Raw genomic sequence first — 21520 nt, 5'->3', positions numbered from 1 at the left:
ATTCTTTTTTTTACACCCTGTTACATTTTATACTTTTTATTAGAGTGGAATAGAAGGAGGTTTGAACTCAGAAACAAGGGGAAACAAGCTTGGACTCAAGACAAGAAGACGTGGACAGGTGAGCTAAGATGAATGGAGGGCAGAGCACATGAAAGGGGGTTTAGAGGATAAGCTTCAATAAAAAACTATTTTTACTGTAGTTTAAAAAAAAAAAATAAAAAATAAAAAAAGGCAGTAAAACTGTTCTATTACTGTGCAGGGAGGCGCTGCTGCTGGTTACAAGTGCGGTGCTTGGGAAAGACTGTATTGTAATTTTCCTCCCAGGATAATAAGGAGGTGGCTTAAAGAGAACCTTTCACCTCCCCATACATGTGCAGCTGAGTGCAGCATGTAATGGGGAGGGCTGAAAAAACCCTGGGGCACTTTACACTTATTTTCTACCTCCCTCCGTTATTTCGATACCGGTGCCGATATATTTGGCGCCCGATATTTAAAAAACCCCCTGAACAGAAAACGGGGCGTGTACTGGCAACGGGGCGTGTTACTATGGCTGTGACACTGTCCAATCAGATATGGACAGTGTTACAGCAAGAGCGAAGAGAGAGTGTGTGCGCACACGCTCTCACTCTTCAGCTTTCAAGATTAGTCTTCTGCCGAACTGGCAAGAGGGCGTGTCACTGCTACGGACAGTGTAAGAGCTGGGGAGTGGAGAGCGCGCTCTCATCTCTTCAGCTCTTGCGAGAGATCAGTCTTGTGTTGTCTGCCGAACTGGCAAGGGGGCGAGTCTCTCCACAGCTCTTACACTGTCCGTAGAAGTGACACCCTTGCCAGTTCGGGTGAAAAGACTGTAATCGCACACGCTCTCCTTGCTCTTGCTGTGGAACTATCCATATCTGATTGGACAGTGTCACAAGCCACAGTAACACGCCCCCTTGCCAGTACACGCCCCCTTGACTATTCAGGGTGTTATTTAAATATCGGGCGCCAAATATAATGGCACCAATATCTAAATAACGGAGGGAGGTAGAAAAAAAATTTAAAGTGCCCCAGGCTACGGCTTCTTTCACTTCTACGTCAGGGTTCCGTTCTGTAGTTCCATCGGAACTTCCCGTCATGGCGGAACACTGACTGAAACAAACGGAAACCTTAGGTGTTTGCATCACCATTCTGACAAATCCGGTGCAAATGGTTTCCGTTTGTCTCAGTTGTGCAAGGGTTCCATCGTTTTGACGGAATGAATAGTGCAACTAACTACGGTATTCAGTCCGTCAAAACGATGAACGGAAACCATTTGCAACGGATTCGTCCCATTGAAATCAATGGTGATGCAAACGGAAACCTATGGTTTTCGTTTGTTTGTCAGGTTTCCGTTATGACAGGAAGCTCCGACGGAATGTTAGATCGGAACCATGGCGCAGATGTGCACGTAGCCTAACACGATACTGACAAAAACACAGGAACAAATGCTCACAAAACAATTCATATTTTGTTTTGGATTTATCTCTGTATTTCAATATAGTCATGTGCAAGAGGTCTTATGTAAATAAACATTATTGTAGAATAGAAAGTTGTACCACTTTCAAGATCTCTGCTTGCTGCTTTTGAATGAAGATATCCTTGTATTCATTGAGGCCTAAAACCCATCCTGCCTTAAACCAGGCAAAGACATAACAATTTATTACAGCAGCCAGATGTAACATTGGGGTAGGCAGGATGTTAACAAATCCTGTTAAAGAGAACCTTTCACCTACCCATACATGTGCAGCATGTGATGGGCAGGGCTGCACAAACCCTGGGGCACTTTACATTTTTTTTTCTACCCTACTCCGTTATTTAGATATCGGTGCCGTTATATTTGGCGCCCGATATTTAAATAACTCCCTGAAATGTCAATGGGTCAATGGGACAGTATCACAGCAAGAGCTGGAGAGAGGAGAGTGTGGGCACGCGCACGCTCTCACTCTTCAGCTCTCGGCAGATAAGGACAAGACTGATCTCTCGCGAACTGGCAAGTGGGCGTGTCACTGCTGTGGCCAGTGCAAGTGCTAGAGAGGAGTGCGGGCACGCTCTCACTCTTCAGCTCTCGGCAGATAAGGACAAGACTGATCTCTCGCGAACTGGCAAGTGGGCGTGTCACTGCTGTGGCCAGTGCAAGTGCTAGAGAGGAGTGCGGGCACGCTCTCACTCTTCAGCTCTTTGCAGACAAGGACAAGACTGTGTTCTCTTGCGAGAGATCCTACAGTCTTGTACTTGTCTGCCGGACTGGCAAGAGGACGTTTCACAGTTACGGACAGTGTAAGAGCTGGAGAGAGGAAAGCGCGCATATTTTTATTATACTTTATTCACTTTTACAAAGAAAAAACTATTGGTTAAAAAAAATAATTTGTTCCGTTTCACCACATTCAGAGAGCCATAACTTATATTTTTCCATCGTTTCAGCGGTGTGAGGGCTTATTTTTTGCGGGACAAGCTGTAGTTTTTATTAGCACCATTTTTTTGGTATACACGATTTTTTTATCACTTTTTAGCGCTATGGTGACCAAAAGACAACAATTCTGGGGTTTTAAATTTATATTTTTTACGCCGTCCACTGTGGGTCAAATAATGCTATGTTGTAATAGTTTCAGACTTTTACGGTCGGAGCGATCCAATTTTTTTATTTTTTATTGTACTTGGGGAAAAATGGGAAAAGGTTTTTTTTTTTTAAACTTTTACATTTTTTTTACACTCCTGAAAATGTATCTAACTTATTATTTTTTTTTACACATTTTATTAGTTCCCCTAGGGGACTTGAACCAGAGTTCATGAGATCGCTGGTAGAATACACTGCAATACATGGATGAGATCCGAAAAACAACATAACTCGCTGAGCTACGCTGTTTCCGTAACTCCCATAGTAGTGAACGGCAGTTACAGAAGCAGCGTAGCATGATACGCTGTTTCCGTAACTATTATTCAGTACTATGGGAGTTACGGAAACTGTGTAGCTCAGCGAGTTACGCTGTTTCCGTAACTCGATCATGTAACCAGGAATTGGCCGGAAGACAGCTGAGCCGGGTAAGATAGAACAGGGTTTAGGGGGCGCCGTTCTAGAGATAAATGCGGGTCTCCGAGGTGGGACCCGCATATATCTGACATTTATGACATATCCTGTTCCTGGCCGTTATGACATCGCTGTTCCTTGCCGTTAAGAGCAGCGGGTCAGCTGTAAAACACAGCTGACATCTGAGGTATGGAGCGGGCTCAGCCGGTGAGCACGCTCCATACTTCATCCCCTCCCCACTCTATGTGCTGGAACATCACGGGTCGGGAAGGGGTTAAGTAAGGAGTGGTCATGGTCCCTTGACTGTCGACTAGAAGACGCAGGGACTTTTTAGCAAGATTTATTCTTGCTAAAAACTGCGTCTTATAGTCCGAAAAATATGGTAAGTATTTGTGATCATGGGCAAAGAATGCCTTTAACCAATCTCACATAATAGTAATAAATGTGGTCAGGATTGTAAGTACACCTTACACATAGTTGAAGGTCATTTGCCTCATTAAAAAAAATGTGCTCCCAAAACGCGCGTTTCGTGTAGATGGCATCTTTAGGGGGTGAATGCTTTTATAGTATATATTGTTAGTTTTATATGTGATCAAATAAAATGTGGCATTTTTTTAATACATGATAGTTTTGGACTCTTATTTTTCTCTTGTGTTTTGCAATATACTCATATGCAGTGGCTTTGGAATATGTTACATGTGCGGTTTTCAGGGCATGCTGCAGTGATGCCAGAAGGCGCGGAAGTACAGTTTGTTCAATGGATAACTTACCCCACACTTTTCATCACCTGAGATGGCCACTCTTAGATATTCTCTCTCAAGAAAAACCTCTTTAGAGAAATGATCCACAAAATCTTCATGTTCTTCTTTGTATAACCTGAGAAACAGAAAAGTGGGTAGGAAAATAGAGCACAGGGGAATGTAATGAAAAGGAGGGTGTGAAAGGAAAAAGTTACAATCAAGATGAATAAAGTAAAGTGCATACAGATCAAGAAAAAGATCCAATGCAGGACAGACAAACGGAGTAACTCACTGTAAATCTGAGCTGGAGTCAATTTTCAGAAAATCCTGTTTTGCTCTAAGTAAAATGTCAGGCTCGAGTCTAGGGAGAAATCAACAGTAGATTGGATACATGAATAGGAAAGAAAAGACAGGCAAAGTGAGAAATATCATAAAGCAAGTAGAAATTATAGGGAAAGTACAGGTAAGAAATAAAATAGAGATTACAGTAAGTAAGAATATTATTAAACAACTGCAAAACATTCCTCCACTATTGTACCTCATTGGTTCCACACAATGCCTTATATGTACCCTGTAGTTTCTCATCTTTTATCCTAATCACAGTGAACCCCTAAGTTTTGGTTTTTCTATATTAGCATACTTTCCTATTATGACGCTTTCTTCTAACTCGAGGCCCATATATTTGGTTTCTTTAAATGGATTCCAAATTTTCATACAACTTATGCTAATCTAATAGTATACCTGATATCTGGCAATTTAGCAATTTACTTTCGTAAAAAAAAATAATTTTCATCCTTGCAAAGTCTATATGAAGTTACAGCCACTAGGTGTCTCCCTTTTTGTAATTTCATGTCTACCCCCTGTTGTCATGCAAATTCCGTCTCTTATTACAAAGAGAAGACAGACTGCAGGATGTAGGGGTGTCTCTCTACTAAAGCTCGCTTCACTCATAGCCTATCTGCCAGTTCATCGCTCCTTGGACACATGTAAGTTTTCTTCTTAGTACTTCTCTCTCATGTAATCTTTGTAGTAGCTGCTTGTGTCTTGATGTCTGCTTTGTTACAGTAAGCCAGCATTCCTGTTTCCTAATCTATTTCATAAATACTTTCCTCTTTCTCTCCAGTATATTGTTCCTATAATCTGCTTTACCACCATTCCTCCATTGTCCTTTCATTTCTCTGACTCCATGTGCACTTTTCGGTCTAGAGTTTGCTGCAAGTATCTCTCAATATCTAAAAAGCTGAATGTAAGCACAAATTATGTGTTCTTATGTCAAGCTAAAAATTTTGCCGCAAACCTTAGCAAAACCAATCCATTTGCTGCAGTTTATGTGAAATTGCAGACAAATGGCACAGTATTGCTACGATTTGTGGAAAAACTAATTTTGACCGCGATGTGAGAACCCAGCATTAACACTTGCTGAAATAGAAAAATAGTAGCTATAAGAAAGCAGACAGGGAGACACAAGCAGCTACTGCAAGCATTACATGAGAGAGCATTACTAAGAAGGGATCTTACAGGTCATATATAAAGGAAATCAGAGCAGCACCAAACAAGAACAGCCAATGGTGGTTGCAGAGCCCACGACTTGTAGCCTGCAAGCCTTAGGTATACAATAATAAGAAAATAGGCAGCACTCCAAATAAGTGAAAATGGTTTAGACTTTATTAGCCCACGTGCAACGTTTCAGTTCTTTAGAAACTTTTCACTTCTTTTCTCAAGTGCTGCCCATTTTCTTATTATATATATGTATATATACAGTCGAGTCACATTATTATGACCGCCAGCTAATATCCAGAGTAACCTCTGTGTACAGCACGGACAGCAGCTAGACGGGCTGGGAGTGACTCAATAAGGTGCAGGTAGGTTGTCTCAGGTATCTGGAGCCGTGCTGACCGCAGTGCATCCCACATTTGCTGGAAGGTGTGTGGGGGAGGATTCATAGAGCAAACATGACGATCGAGGTGGTCCCACAGAATCTCAATTAGGTTCAAGTCTGGCGAATTAGGGGGCCAGGGAAGTACTTGGCCGTGCTCTTCCAACCACTGTCCGACATGTTGCATTGTCTTGCTGGAAGATTCCATCTGCCCCAGGGATGACACAGAGCATGTATGGGTGGACGTGATCTGCAACGATGGATTCATACCCAAATCTGTTCGGAGTTCCTTCCACATGGATGAGTGGGCCCAGAGAAAGCCATGAAAAAGATCCCCATAACGTTGCCGCCACCAGCTTGTGTTCTTCCAGCAATGGTTGCAGGGTGTTTGTTCTCTGATGTTTCTCACCTGACACGCTAACGTCCATCCGTTCGCTGAAGCAGAAAACGTGACTCATCGGAGAAGGCAACCCTTTGCCAATCATCTGTGGTCCAATTCCGATACAGCCGTGCAAATTGAAGCCATTTTTTTCAATGCACCTTAGTTAGCACAGGAGCAGTGACCATCCGTCTGCTTCGGAGCCCCATTCGCAGTAGGGTTCGCTGAACTGTTGTTTTAGACACACGTCTGATAGCACCCTTGTTGATTTTCATGGTGAGTTGCTCCACCGAAGATTGTCCTCGCGCACCTTCATAGTCGACGTTCAAGTCTCACATCAATTGCACGTCGTGCTCCGCAGTTTCCATGTCGGTTATTCCCAATGGTGCCATTTGCCCACTCACGATAAACTTTCACCACAGCAGCACGCGAACAGTTCACAAACTGCGCTGTTTGAGAAATACTGCCACCCTTGGCCCGAAAGCTAATAATCATTTATTTTTGCAACTCTGATAAGTCGCCCCTTTTACCCATGGCAACAACGAGTGATACGTGTTCAGACAGCCTATCACACACCTTATATACCCACCAAGCCAGCCCACGACACACATCACTTCCTTCTCTGGCTACGCGCTGCAGACGTCAAAAGTAGGAGGTGATCATAATAATGTGACTCGACTGTGTATGCATGTATATATATATATATATATATATATATATATATACATACATATATATATATACATACACACACACACATATATATATATATGCGTATATGTATGTGTATATAGAAAGCATGTCCAGTATGTGCGTGTGTGTGTGTGTGTGTGTGTGTGTATATATATATGTATGTGTATTAAGAAAGCAGCAGCACTCTAAAAAATACAATAAATAAGCAGGGTGCCAGATCATGATTCAAGAATTGTCAATAGTAGAAAGAAATTTTTGCAGAACTCCCAGAGTAAGTGAAAAATCCAATTTTATTTATTTCAGATTACACAGTGCGACGTTTGAATCTCACACTGGTATTTTTCTCAAGCCTTTTCACGCATTTTTCACTTACTCCTGGAGTGCTGCAAGAATTTCTTTCTGATATAAATTATATATATATATATATATATATATCAGGAGAGCCAGCGTATTGGTTTATTATCATGTGCGCTCCTGATGGAGCCATAAGGCATGCTTGGAAGTGTGGGCAGAAAGTCAATATACTCTACTGGAAGATTTGCATGTCAGTTACATGCTCCCACTATAGAGAGAACAGAAAATAGCGGGGCGGCTAAAATAGCTGGAATAGGAGGCGGAACTGGGCGGATTTGCTGTGGATTTTCCGCAACGGATATTATTGCGGAAACTCCACAGCATATTACAGTAGCAGCAAGTGGCTGAGATTTGAACAAATCTTATCCACACGCTGCAGGAATAACCAGCTGATAAAACTGACAATTTATGATGCAGAAACGTTGGTGTTCAATAGGGAGGTAAAAGCTGCAACAGCAAAAGTTGAGATTTTTGCTTCGTTAACGGTGCGATTTCCCCCCCAAATCTGAAAAAACAAACCTTTCTCTTGTTTCAATTTAATAAAGTAATCACTGGTTATCAACCAAAAATTGGTTCTATAGACCCCGTGGCAAAAATTAATCACTGGAATAGGATATCCACTAATATTAATAAATAACTTTTATTGAGTATGCTTTAAAATCAACAAAAATGGTGACTTAAACCTTTCACCTGCCCATACATGTGAAGGGCTTCACAAACACTGTCTCACTTTAAAAAAAAATCCTATCTTCCTCCGTTATTTACATATCGGTGCCGTTATATTTGGCGTCTGATAGATATCAATGCCCCAGGGGCTTATTTACATAACTAAATGGCAAGGGGGCGTGATGTCTTCGCTCTGACACTGTCCAATCAGCTGCGGACAGTGTCAAGGCAGCTTGTGCTGTGTTCCCTCCCGCGAGAAAAAAGAATTACAAGAAAACTCATTTAGGATTATTGCTACCTTTGCTGAGGCACATAATGAAGTATGTGATATTATTTCAAAATACTGGAATGTCCTCCTTGGGGATCCTGATCTAAAACAAGTAACAAATTACTTATCGTAGAGGGAGATCCCTAAGGGACAGCTTGGTAAAAAGTCATGCAAACAGGAGCTGTGTCAAACGACTAACTAAAAATGCTCCAATACATCAGTCTTCTTTGCCAAGTACATATTTTTCATGCTGTGAATCCCTAAAAACAGGATGAATGTGGCTGTAGGACTGACGAAAATAGGAGTTATACTAAATGACTAAGTGTTAGTACTCTAATACAACAGCCTTTCATGCCACACATATATGTTCCATGCTGTGATTCCCTGAATGCAGGGTTAATGTGGGTATGGGACTGATGAATATAGGAGCTGAAGCAAATGACTAACTGGTAATGCTCTAACACAACAGTCTCTCATGTCACTAGCATCTGTATGTTAATAAACTACCAAAAGAAATATCTGATATAGACTATTAATGTAAAATGACAAAGCACTGTATGACTTGATTGGTGCTTAATAATCATTTTCTTTAAAGCGTAACTAAACGTTTGATCAACCTTTTATTTTCTAGCAGCATGTGTAAATATAAATATATTTTGTAATATACTTTATTAATGAATTTGGGCTCCTGTTTGTGTTATATGTGTTTTAAATGGCCACTCTGACACTTTTTTACTACATTTTATTTCTTGTATTTCTCCTGTTGCCAGCAGAAATCCGTACACCATTTGAATGTATCGGTGTACGGATTCTGCTGCTTATGAGTACAGGTGGGTGGTGGCTCCATCCTGACGTCAGATATGCACGCCCACATCGTGACGTCAGGAAGGTCTCTCTGCCTCTATGTACTACACAGTTCTCTTGAGGCTGGGTTCACACGAGCATGCTACGTCCGTAAAGGACGGAACGTATTTCGGCCGCAAGTCCCGGACCGAACACACTGCAGGGAGCCGGGCTCCTAGCATCATAGTTATGTACGACGCTAGGAGTCCCTGCCTCTCCGTGGAACTACTGTCCCGTACTGAAAACATGATTACAGTACGGGACAGTTGTCCTGCAGCGACGCAGGGACTCCTAGCGTCGTACATAACTGTGATGCTAGGAGCCCGGCTCCCTGCAGTGTGTTCAGTCCGGGACTTGCGGCCGAAATACGTTCCATCCTTTACGGACGTAGCATGCTCGTGTGAACCCAGCCTCAAGAGAACTGTGTAGTACATAGAGGCAGAGAGACCTTCCTGACGTCACGATGGGGGCGTGCATATCTGACGTCAGGATGGAGCCACCACCCGCCACCACCCACAGTCCGGCACAGCGCATGGAAGAGACTGTGATGAGCTCTGCTGCTGTCCGGACTATAGTGTGTGTGAGAGGCGCTTCCCTAGAAGTAGCGCAGGTGTATCGGCGGCTCCATGTCCCCTCTTGCCCCTGTCCACTGTGCTATAACCGGCAATAGCAGAGCGCAGGGAGGAGAATGACAGCTCTCTACTGTCCGGACTATAGTGTGTGTGAGAGGCGCGCCTGTAGCAGAAGCGCAGGTCTAGCGGCAGGGGATTCCGCTCCTGGAGCGCTGCTTGATGTCTCTGTCCATATATGGACAGTGACATCAGGGGAAACTCCTGAAGCGGAATCCCCGGTCACAGCGTTGCAGACGCTATGACCGGGGATTCCACTCCAGGAGAAGCCAATGACTTCATGGACACAGACTGTGTGGCACTACCAATCAGGGGGCTGTGTGGGGCACTCCCTAGCAGGGGGCTGTGTGGGGCACTCCCTAGCAGGGGGCTGTGTGGGGCACTCCCTAGCAGGGGGCTGTGTGGGGCACTCCCTAGCAGGGGGCTGTGTGGGGCACTCCATAGCAGGGGGCTGTGTGGGGCACTCCCTAGCAGGGGGCTGTGTGGGGCACTCCATAGCAGGGGGCTGTGTGGGGCACTCCATAGCAGGGGGCTGTGTGGGGCACTCCATAGCAGGGGGCTGTGTGGGGCACTCCATAGCAGGGGGCTGTGTGGGGCACTCCATAGCAGGGGGCTGTGTGGGGCACTCCATAGCAGGGGGCTGTGTGGGGCACTCCATAGCAGGGGGCTGTGTGGGGCACTCCATAGCAGGGGGCTGTGTGGGGCACTCCATAGCAGGGGGCTGTGTGGGGCACTCCATAGCAGGGGGCTGTGTGGGGCACTCCATAGCAGGGGGCTGTGTGGGGCACTCCATAGCAGGGGGCTGTGTGGGGCACTCCATAGCAGGGGGCTGTGTGGGGCACTCCATAGCAGGGGGCTGTGTGGGGCACTCCATAGCAGGGGGCTGTGTGGGGCACTCCATAGCAGGGGGCTGTGTGGGGCACTCCATAGCAGGGGGCTGTGTGGGGCACTCCATAGCAGGGGGCTGTGTGGGGCACTCCATAGCAGGGGGATGTGTGGAGCTCCCTGCACTGTGTTCGGTCCGGGACTTGCGGCCGAAATACGTCCGTCAATTACGGACGTAATGTGCTCGTGTGAATCCAACCTAAGACATGCCCCTAGCAACTGGCCAGAATCAGGAAGTGTGAGAAAATAGATGTGGACGGTTTCACAAGAAAAAAAGCTGCAAAAAAGGTACTTTGAAGTGAAAAAAATTGCTCCGAGTAATGTATTCACATAGAGTGACATAATAGCAGTTTAAATATTTATTTATTTTTTGCAAACGTTTAGCTACGCTTTAAGCTCTCTACTTCTAAACACACCCATCAATGGGGTAATCGTGAAGATGAGCATATCCCATGGACTAGGGACCTCATTCATTTATATATATGTGAACTTTTTTAAGTCACCATTTTTGTTGATTTTAAAGCATACTCAATAATAGTTATTTATTAATATTAGTGGATACCCTATTCCAGTGATTACATTTAATAAAGTCATAGCGATGGCTCCTTGTTCCTCTGGCTGCTGTCTTGGATGACGTTTCATCTTATGTCGTAAGTATACAATGAAAAAAAGGGGGGGGATCCCACTGACCGGCGCTGATGCAGAGTAGAGAAAAGTCGGGCAAGCTCCTTGGGTCTAGAGCCGCTGATACGGTATCGATAAAATCCATGACTGCTACAAGGATTTATCTTTGTATATTTATTGCGTTTTTTAGATAAATGAATGCATTAAAAATGAGCGCTACGCGTTTCAAGACCGGACCGGTCTCTTCATCAGGCTAGGAAAAAAACACAATGAAGGTCATCTGCTCTGACAGCAGCTATATAGCCCGTTGTGAGTCCACAAAGAGGCTCTGGGTCAGAGTTCATACATTTGGAGTTGGGCTACCCAGAGCCTCTTTAAAAAACGCAATAAATATACAAAGATAAATCCTTGCAGCAGTCGTGGATTTTATCGATACCTTATCAGCGGCTCTAGACCCAAGGAGCTTGCCCGACTTTTCTCTACTCTGCATTCAGGAAAATCAGCGCCGGTCAGTGGGATCCCCCCCTCTTTTTTTCATTGTATACTTACAACTTGTGCAATGGAACCCTACGGGTCACCGGAACAATCCCAGGCTGCAGGCCTACCTTAATTACACCGTCTACAAGGACGTTGTCCTCTCAGCACAATGCCACCAGATGAGCACCGCTCTCATTTTCACGTCATATTTCTATTATCTTGGGATGATGCACCATGTACCTTTTTCTTTCTCTACAGATGTTTCATCTCATGTGACCACTGCAGCCAATCACAGGCTGTAGCAGTCACATGGGCTGCAGCATCATCACAGGAGGCCGGGCTGCAGACCAGATGGACACGTCGCTTTGATAACACCTTTGAAGTTAAGTGTTTACTTTTTTTTTCCACAGCGGCGATTCCGGACCATAATCTGTACCACAACTTAGTGCAGTCTTTTGGCCGGAACTCCCTAAAGGTTCTAGGTCAGATACACTGTGTACTGTGACGCAGCCTATCCAACCTGTGTGAACATACCCGAAGTATCTTTATTTGTTGTCTGTAACCTATAGGTGACTTATAGATTTATTTATTAAATATTTACTTTTTGTTGCCTTACTTAATATCTTGGCTTATTTGTCGCTCTAGACGCTGTCTCCTTTCCTCAAGTTTCTCAATAGGACTTTCCTCTGGAAATTCATATGGAGCAGAACGCATTTCACTGTCTGCAAGGGAACGACTGAACAGTTCCTGTAGAAGAGGTGAAATAAGAGTTTATAAATTAAAAAATAATAATTAATGAGGATATGAAAACTTTTTTTTACCTCTGCTATTTCTTTGTATTTTCCCTCCATGGATGTTCTTAATTCTCGACTCAACTGCTTTAGACTATGAGGAGTACCAGAGAAAGATTTGGCCGACTGAAGTAAGTGAAGTGGAGAACCGCGAAAATCTGAAAGAGAAGTGTTGATATTTTAATGCAAATCTAGAAATATCTTTATCTGACTGCAATCATATACAGCGGATGCAAATTCTACACATCCCCGTTAAAATGCCAGGTTTTTGTCATGTCAAAAAATCAGCACAAGATAAATCATTTCAGAACTTTTTCCACCTTTATGTGACCCATAATCTGCACAATTTAATTGAAAAATTATTTAGAGGGGGGAAATAAAAATAACAAAACTACAATAAAGTGGTTGTATAAGTGTGAAAACCCTCTTATGATTGGGGCTGTGGTTGTTTTCAGAATTAGCCAATCACATTTAAAGAGGCTCTGTCACCAGATTTTGCAACCCCTATCTGCTATTGCAGCAGATAGGCGCTGCAATGTAGATTACAGTAACGTTTTTATTTTTAAAAAACGAGCATTTTTGGCCAAGTTATGGCCATTTTTGTAATTATGCAAATGAGGCTTGCAAAAGTCCAAGTGGGTGTGTTTAAAAGTAAAAGAACTGGACTTCCCTCAAAACTTGATGAAAAGACAAGATGAAAATTGGTCCGGGAGGCTACCAAGAGTCCTACAGCAACATTAAAGGAGTTGCAGGACTTTCTGGCAGGTACTGGTTGTGTTTTGCATGTGACAACAATCTCCCAAATTCTTCACATGTCTGGGCTGTGGGGTAGGATGGCAAGACGGAAGCCTTTCTAACAAAGAAAAACATCCAAGCCCTGCTATGTTTTGCAAAGACCTAAATAAAGTCTGCCAAAAGCATGTAGGGAAAAAGTGTTATGGTCTGATGAGACCAAGGTTGAACTTTTTGGCCATAATTCTAAAAGGTATGTTTGGCGCAAAGCCAATACTACACATGACCAAAAGAACACCATACCCACAGTGAAGCACGGTGGAGGCAGCATTATGCTCTGGGGCTGTATTTCTGCAGCTGGAACTGGGGCTCTAGTCAAGGTGGAGGGAATTATGAACAGTTGCAAATATCAGGCAATATTGGCACAAAACCTGCAGGCCTCTGCTAAAAAGCTGAAGATGAAGAGGAATTTCACCTTTCAGCACGACAACGACCCAAAGCATACCTCCAAATCAACAAAAGAATGACTTCATCAGAAAAAGATCAAAGTTTTGGAATGGCCCAGCCAGAGCCCAGACCTGAATCTCATTGCAAATCTGTGGGGTGACCTGAAGAGGGCTGTACACAGGAGATGCCCTCGCAAACAGGTTTGGAGCGTTTTGCAAGGAAGAGTGGACAAGGAAGTGTGGGCAACAATTGCCAAGTCAAGATGTGCCATGCTGATAGACTTCTACCCAAAAAGACTGAATGCTGTCATAAAGTCAAAGGGTAATTCAACAAAGTATTAGTTTAAGTGTGTGCATACTTATGCAACCACGTTATTTTTGTTCATTTTTATTTTTCCACCCTTAAAAATCTGCAAGATACGATCATAGAGGGTTTATCTGGGGACCAAAAATTGCATTGCATTATTATTTTTATGTAAAAAGAAGTCACTTACTACTGTACTTTCATTTAAAATTTGGTACTAAATGGTAAATTTCAAATCCGGTGAATTGTTCCCGGAAGTCCTGTAGTTTTTCTAATATTGATGACGTGCCAACACGGCCCCACGTGACTGAGGGTTTGCTCCCTGTGCTGTTCGTGCCGGCATGTTATCAATGGCATGACAGCAAGTGGCTGCCATATTGCTGGAGTTCCCGAGCAGAGAATCAGCTAGCGCTTTGCTTGGAACTACAGCACTGCTCCCGATATTTGGTCAGTGACTTTAGGGGTTTCCTATAGTTGGAATTCCCGAGCAGACCATCAGCTGATGCTCTGCTCAGGGACTCCAGTACTGCTGCCGACGTCACTATCCATATATGGACAGTGACTTCAGGAGTTTCCTATCGCTGGGGTCCCGAGCAGAGCATTTAAAACACAATGGAGGGAGCCAGGAAATATAAAAAAATAATCTCCAAAAAATCTGGACAGTAGTAACATTTTAGTAGTCTTGAAAAATTTTCTGCAGCTTTCCTGTCTGACTTAGGCCTTATTCACACAAACGTGTTTTACATCCGTGACACGCGTGTGAAAATCACACGCGTCGCACGGACCTGTTAGTGAATGAGGCCGTTCAGACAGTCTGTGATTTTCACGCAGCGTATGTCCGCTGCGTAAAACTCACGACATGTCCTATACTTGGCCGTTTTTCGCGCATCACGCACCCAATGAATTTAATGGGTGCGTGATAATCATGCACGGCACACGGAAGCACTTCCGTGTGTCGCATGTGATTCGCGCAACAATAAAGAAATTAAGGAAAAAATAAAAAGCACTTCCTTCATTTCTTTTTCTAAACTTCAAAACCGCGTGTCATAAGAAGGGCATATGCGTGAAAATCACCCAGCACATACTGATAACACACGGAAGTGCAACGCGTGCAAAACTCTGCGCAAAACGCACACGTTCATGTGAATAAGGCCTTAAGAACACTAAAAATTTGGATGGTAAGGTCAGCAAATTGCCATGTGCAAATGAAATCCATAAATGGTCTAACAATTAAAAAGGATGGTGCCATGCGAAACCAGCCAGTAAGGACCTTGTATATTTTCCTCCATGCCGCTTTACTTTGACTATGATTTTATTGCAAGGTGAGCCGTATTCCTTCACGAACAGGAGCAATAGTCAAACAATCAATCGAATCGCTGAATTGTACGCATTATCAATAGTGCAGAGCTACCCAGGGGTAAAATATTATTTGATCATATGGAAGTGTGGAGGCTACAGGAACAGGTTATTTTCCTCAGCCTTCTGTCAATTGGATCATTTCAAGTATCAAATTATTGGAATCTTCAAACCACGTAGTAGTCTGGCACAGTCCCAGCCATAAACCACATATGACTAGAGCCACAGGCTAGAGAACACGGATCTGAAGCCTGGGCTGTGAAGAGATCACTACAAAGCGTGCATTCATTGCAGTAAAGCGGCATCACTATGTAGTGTGCATGAAGACATAATAAGAAAGAATTCAAAGTAAGCAATATTTTCTAGAATAGCAGGTTTCTATTTGAGGCAGATTTCTGGCAGCAGCATGTTTACGACACCTCTGGCCTGTGAAGTAGAACATGGGATTTCTGAATACTTCTCAGATGTCTTGCAGCCTCCCCTGTGCCGTTTACCTGCGCTTCCTGATCTCAAGCCTTTCAATAAATCATCACTGAGAATGACCCTGCTCGTCAATTTCCTGCTCAGCTCATGGATTTCCTGTGAGCGATCTCCACAGCAGCCCCGTATTGCAGATGACATGGGCCGTGTGTTCAGCCTGTTTTCCCTCTCCAGCAGGATGTTTCTAGCTACCTGTGCTACTTATGGCAGCAGTACATGCAGCACGTCCGGCTCTGGTCTCCCCAGGACATAGCGCCCCTCTTTAGTCCAGTCACTTTCTACCTTCCATCCTCTTCTACAGCGTCACTAAACTATTTCTACCCCATGTCCACTGGCTCTTCTTCGTCTACCCTACAGTCTTCGGCTTACTCTGGCTGTCCGCCAATTCCATCTGTCCTGCCATCTTCTTCCCTTCACCCCCTGAGTCCCATCTTTCCCCAGTGCTTAAAACTGACCGTACAGCTGTTCCAGAATTGCTGCATAGAGACGGCAGTCTCCCCCTCTGCTCTTTGGGTCTATGGAACTGTCCTAGCCGGAGTCCGAAGGAGCAAAAGGAATACGCGGCTACGACTGTACCAAGTGGTGAGTCGGGGGGGGGGGGGGGCGTACGTATCAGAAGATCAGCTTGCAGAGCTGCTGTTGTGAAGGAGGAATACGCGGTCACATAAGAAAGCCACAGAAAGGGACAGTACAAGCTGAGAGACAGAGTTCAGAATGGGCATTTGTGTGGTGCCAAAGTGAACGCGGAAGGAAAGAAAAGCTTACCGGGGAAGTGAGGGAAGAGACGTGTTAGTCAGCGGCCGCCGACCGGAGGAGCTGGTGTGAGAGGATGACACGCCAGCTGGGGCACACACTGCTAGTGATTGTGCGTTACTATAATGGAAGAGTATGTACCGTGTTTGTGGAAGTACAAGCATTCAGCCTGTCAGGCAGGAGGGGGCAGTGGGAGAAATTGGATGGTTATATAAGACAAGACACAAGGTCAGCGGACTGGAGACTAAGATAAGGAGAGAAGCGTGCAGGATCAGCAGAGCCACGCAGCATGAATAATGGTGGGAGGATGGGAGCCCGCTATGAGGCTGAGGAGAGCAGCTGGCGCCGTTATTTTTGGGATGATTCTAAGTGTATGTTCACACGGCAGCGTCCGTTACGGCTGAAATTACGGGGCTGTTTTCAGTAGAAAACAGCTCCGTAATTTCAGGCGTAATGGCATGTTGAGGCGCTTTTTCGCTGCGTCAATTACGGACGTAAATGGAGCTGTTTTTCCATGGAGTCAATGGAAAACGGCTCCATTTACGTCTGAAGAAGTGAAAGGTACTTCTTTGATGCGGGCGTCTTTTTTACGCCCCGCCTTTTGGCAGTGGGGCGTAAAAAAAATGACTGTCGGAACAGAACAGCGTAAGACCCATTCAAATGAATGGGCAGATGTTTGCCGACGCTATTGAGCCGCATTTTTGGACGTAATTCGAGGCTAAAACGCCCGAATTACGTCCGTAAATAAGCCATGTGAACATACCCTTAGAGGCAGAAGAGCTCTCCTTTTTTTTTCTATAGGACTTTAAAAAGACCAGGAAAAATGCATGTACAAAATTACACTACATAAAACACACAACAAAAAACATGCATGTAAAAACATCATTAGAAACGCGTTAGGCCCTGTTCACACAGTTTTTTTGACGTTGAAACCGCATCGGAAAACATTGCAAAAAACGGCCGAAAATGCCTCCCATTGAAGAGACATGTCCTATCTTGGGCCGGATTCACACGAGCGTGTGCATTTGGGCACGCAAAAAAACGCTGCGTTTTGCGTGCGCAAAAGGCACGTAACAGCTCCGTGTGGCAGCCCTCTATGATGCGCGGCTGCGTGATTTTCACGCAGCCGCCATCATTATGACACTCCGTTGGGATGTTTGTAAACAGAAAAGCACGTGGTGCTTTTCTGTTTACATTCATAGTTTGACTGCTGTTGCGTGAAAAAACGCACGTCCCACGGAAGTGCTTCCGTGTGGTGTGCGTGCTTTTAAACGCACCCATTGACTTCAATGGGTGCGTGATGCGCGAAATATGCCCAAAGAACGGACATGTCGTGACTTTTTCGCAGCAGACCAACGCTGAGTAAAAATCACGCAACTGTCTGCACTGCCCCATAGACTAATATAGGTCCGTGCGACGCGCGTGAAAATCACGTGCGTTGCACGGATGTATATCCCGTTCGTCTGAATAAGCCCTTAGGGGCGTTTATATCTCTGACCTCCCATTAACATCAATGGGAGGCAGAGAAAGCCTTTTTCGCTGCGTTTTGGCGCTCAATGGCCGCGAGCAAAAAACGCTGCAAACAGCATGCAAAACTCAGTGTGAACAGGGCCTTACATTTAAAAAATAATGGATTCTTTACATGCGTTTTTTTCATACAGTTAAACCCTTTCACTGCCAGTGGATTTTGGACAATTTGCACCTCTGGTAGCCAGGACAATTTTCATACTTTTGACATGTACAAATAAAACCTGCGTTACAAAATAAAGAATCATTTAGGCCTCATGCCCACTTCAGTGTGCTATCCGATAGCACCCTGAACCCATTAATTTCAATGGGCCCATGCACACTTCAGTTATTTTGACGGATCTGTTGTTCCGTTCCGTCCAAAGTAGAGCATGTCCTACTCTGGTCAGTGATTCAGTGACCGTGGGGCCCATAGAAGTCAATGGGTCCGTCCAAAAAACGGACGGCACACGGAAGGCTTCCGTGTGCCGTCCGTTTTTTGACGGATCCGTTGCCCTAGCAACGGCAGGGAGTGCCAAAGTTCACAGACTGGGACAAGTTCAAATAAAATTCAATACCTTTCGTTTTCTTAACGGAAACACGGAACGGCACAACGTCCGTTTAAAACAGAAACACGGAACGGACACGGAGTACACATGGATACCAAAATGGACACGGATCCGTCAAAAACGGCCGAGAAAACGGTGATGGAAGTGTGCATGAGGCCTAAAACATCATACCTGGCACATTGTCCGAATACCACTCAGGACTTTATACACACACAGGCACCGTCATACAATTTTGTGTCAAAGTGCAATCTTTCATGAAAAATGCATACGTTATATTAGTGGCTAAAAACATGTGCCAGACATCCTGAAAATTAAAGTTTAACCCCTTAGTAAAAGGGGTTAAACTTTAACTGAAAGTGCCTTAATCACCAAGCCAGATTTTGGAAATCTGGCATGTGTAAATTTATCAGAGAATAACTCTGCAATAGTTTTGCATATCCAAGTAATTCTGACATTGTTTTTTTGTCACATTCTGTACTTTATTTATGTAGTTAGGCTCTGTTCACATGACAGGGTGTCAGTCGATAACAACGGCCGTTTTGCATCCATTCCGGTTCCGGCCCGTGTTTCTGGTTTTAACGGCCTATTGTGAGCCGTTTAGTATCCGTTTTTCACTGTCGGTTTAAAAATGGATGAATTTCGTTTGTCAATTTTTTTGGTCCCAACCCACTAAAGACACCCACAGGAAGGTCACATGATATCCCAGTCACCATTTTCTCTCGCTTTCAGAGTATAGAGAACTTTGTCTGATCCCTCAGCTTCTTTGCATTGGTTTCTGGCTTTTTCTCTGCTATTTTTGACATGCTACCATGTCCTCACAACCATTGAACTGTGTACTGCGGCTTTGGCTGATTTCTCGGCAATTCGGACGGCAATCGCAGATGTTGAAAGAAGAATCGAGCAGGGTTCAGAAGGTGATAGGGCTCTGCAAGAGAGCAGGGTAGATGGCAGGAGACAGGCCAATGTTTTAGGTGAGGGGGCACAGAAGTCGGACGAAGGGACTCTTTGTGGTGTCAGAAAGTGCCTGGGGCTCTATGAGGGTGTCAGACAGGGAATACAAAAGGTGGTAGGGGTACTATGGGTAACAGAAAGTGGCAGGGGGTCTCATGGGGTGCAGGGGACACTGAAGCAGATTTTTTGATTTATTTGTGGTGGGGAGGGGGAGAGGTGCAGAGAAGGGGACAGAGGTTAAGTGGGGGGACCAGGGGGTGAGTGTAGGTGAAAGCAGGGCCGTATTTAGAGTTGATGCTGCCCTAGTCACTTTTAGTGCTAACACCCCCTATAACTCCCGAAGTTACAGAAACAGCGCAGCTCACTGACATTGCGACTCCAGCGCTGGACCCAGGAAGGGTAAGTATAAGAATTGCTTTTTGTGTTTTTTTGCAGGCACGGTTGTTAGACTACTTCGGATTCGAGGACTACTACAATGACGGCGTTTCTTTTATTCTCAATAAAATGGTTAACGAGGGTTGTGTTTGTTTGTTTTTATTTCAATAAAATATTTTCTTTAATGTCTGTGTTTTTTAAAGGCTAACACTAACCCCCCATTATTACCCTGGTTCCCACTGACACCAGGGGTACCAGGAAGAGGTGGGTACGATCCAGTATCCGACCATCTGTAGTGACGGTCCGGCACTGGGTCGGCCGCAGGCTGGTATTACTAGGTTGGAAAAGCCCAAAAACCGTGGCTCTTCCCACCCTGGTAACGCTAGTCTGTGGCTGCTATGTTGTATCTGGCAAGTTATGAAAAATAGGGAGCCCACATAGTTTTTTTTCGAATTATATGGACATTGACATCTAGTAGCTTCTCTAGCGCTGGAACCCCAAGGCAGAGCGCTACCTGATGCTCAGCTCGGGGACTCCAGGGCCAGGAAACTCCTGACGTCACTGTCCATATATGGACAGTGACGTCAGAAGCTTCACTAGCGCTGGAGCCCCTGGGCAGAGCGCTAGCTGATGCCCTGCTTGGGGACTCCAGGGCCAGGAAACGCCCGATGTCTCTATCCATATATGCACAGCGACTTCAGGAGCTTCCCTAGCCCTGGAGCCCCGGGGCTAGAAGTGCTAGGGAAGCTCCTGAAGTCACTGTCCAAATATGGACAGTGTCATCAGTAGCTTCCACAGCGACGGAGTCCTGGGCAGAGCGCTAACTGATGCTCTGCTCTGGGACTTCAGCGATAGGAATCTGCTGACGCCACTGTCCATATATGGACAGTGACGTCAGGAGCAGTACTGGAGTTCCCAGGCATTGGGGTTAACAGATTTTACTGCAGCCCTGTGTCGTGTGAATAGGGTGAAATATTGTAAAAAGTAAAGTTTTTCCCTATTTTGAAGTGAAATGTCACATATGTACATGCATACTGTACACTTTTTTTTATTAAACATATATTTTCATCTCTTTACTCTATTTTAGCAGCACTTTTGAAGAAAAAAATTTTTGGGGAGCAATTTAGGAGACTTTTACATTTTATAATTGTATACATTTTGAAGTACATTTTGCTTTCCTGCACCAAGCCCTCTTGCGCATAGGTGTCAGAATGATGGAAAAACCCATAAATTACATCATTTTGAAAACGGCACCCTTAAGGTATTTATTAACCCCTTCCCGCTCCTGGACGTACTATTAGGTCATGGCAGCTGTATCGTTCTTGCTCCATGACCTAATAGTACGTCACGGGAGTAACGCCCGTTATGGCTGTCCTTCCGACACATACAGGAGCTGTGACAGCTGCTGTCTCGTACAGCAGCTGCCGCAGCTCCTACAGCGGGGACCGATCGCTGTGTCCCTGCTGATTAACCCCTTAAAAGCCGCATTCAATAGGGATCACGGCTTTTTAGGGGTTAAGCTACAATCACCGGCCTGCTACACGATAGCGGCCGGCGATTGTAACTATGGCAAATGGACACCAAACAATGGTGTCCGGCTATGCCATCGACGGAAGCCTAGTGGGTAAAAATAAGAAAATAAAAGTTTTAAAAGTAATAAAAGTAAAAATCCCACTTTTTCCCTTATCAGTCTTTTATTATTAATAAAAATAGATAAATAAACTATACATAATTGGTATCGCCGCGTCCGTAACGGCCTGAACTACAAAATTATTTCGTT

The 21520-nt window shown here is 44.5% G+C and overlaps 1 protein-coding gene across 8 annotated transcripts in view; it reads right to left on the bottom strand.

The window, feature by feature from the left end:
* AMPD2 (adenosine monophosphate deaminase 2) overlaps positions 1 to 21520 on the bottom strand; it is a 226115-nt gene that overhangs the window by 85116 nt on the left and 119479 nt on the right. For 5 of the 8 annotated variants that reach the window (XM_075853644.1, XM_075853647.1, XM_075853645.1 and 2 more), the window contains 4 exons: positions 12299 to 12426; positions 12094 to 12224; positions 4076 to 4144; positions 3814 to 3919 (listed from right to left, as the gene is read on the bottom strand). In XM_075853644.1, coding sequence (XP_075709759.1) covers positions 3814 to 3919; positions 4076 to 4144; positions 12094 to 12224; positions 12299 to 12328 — 336 coding nt within the window. In that variant the 5' untranslated portion in view covers positions 12329 to 12426. Of the gene's footprint in view, positions 1 to 3813; positions 3920 to 4075; positions 4145 to 12093; positions 12225 to 12298; positions 12427 to 15600; positions 16020 to 16041; positions 16130 to 16351; positions 16460 to 21520 lie in introns of those variants that run through there. The other 3 variants (XM_075853646.1, XM_075853648.1, XM_075853641.1) reach the window with 3 other exon arrangements.

This window comes from Rhinoderma darwinii, chromosome 2 (assembly GCF_050947455.1).
Source record: "Rhinoderma darwinii isolate aRhiDar2 chromosome 2, aRhiDar2.hap1, whole genome shotgun sequence".
In the NCBI taxonomy this organism is placed as follows: domain Eukaryota; kingdom Metazoa; phylum Chordata; class Amphibia; order Anura; family Rhinodermatidae; genus Rhinoderma; species Rhinoderma darwinii.
The sequence above is the reverse complement of the archived record's forward strand: the minus strand, read 5'-3'. Positions and strand labels throughout refer to the sequence as shown.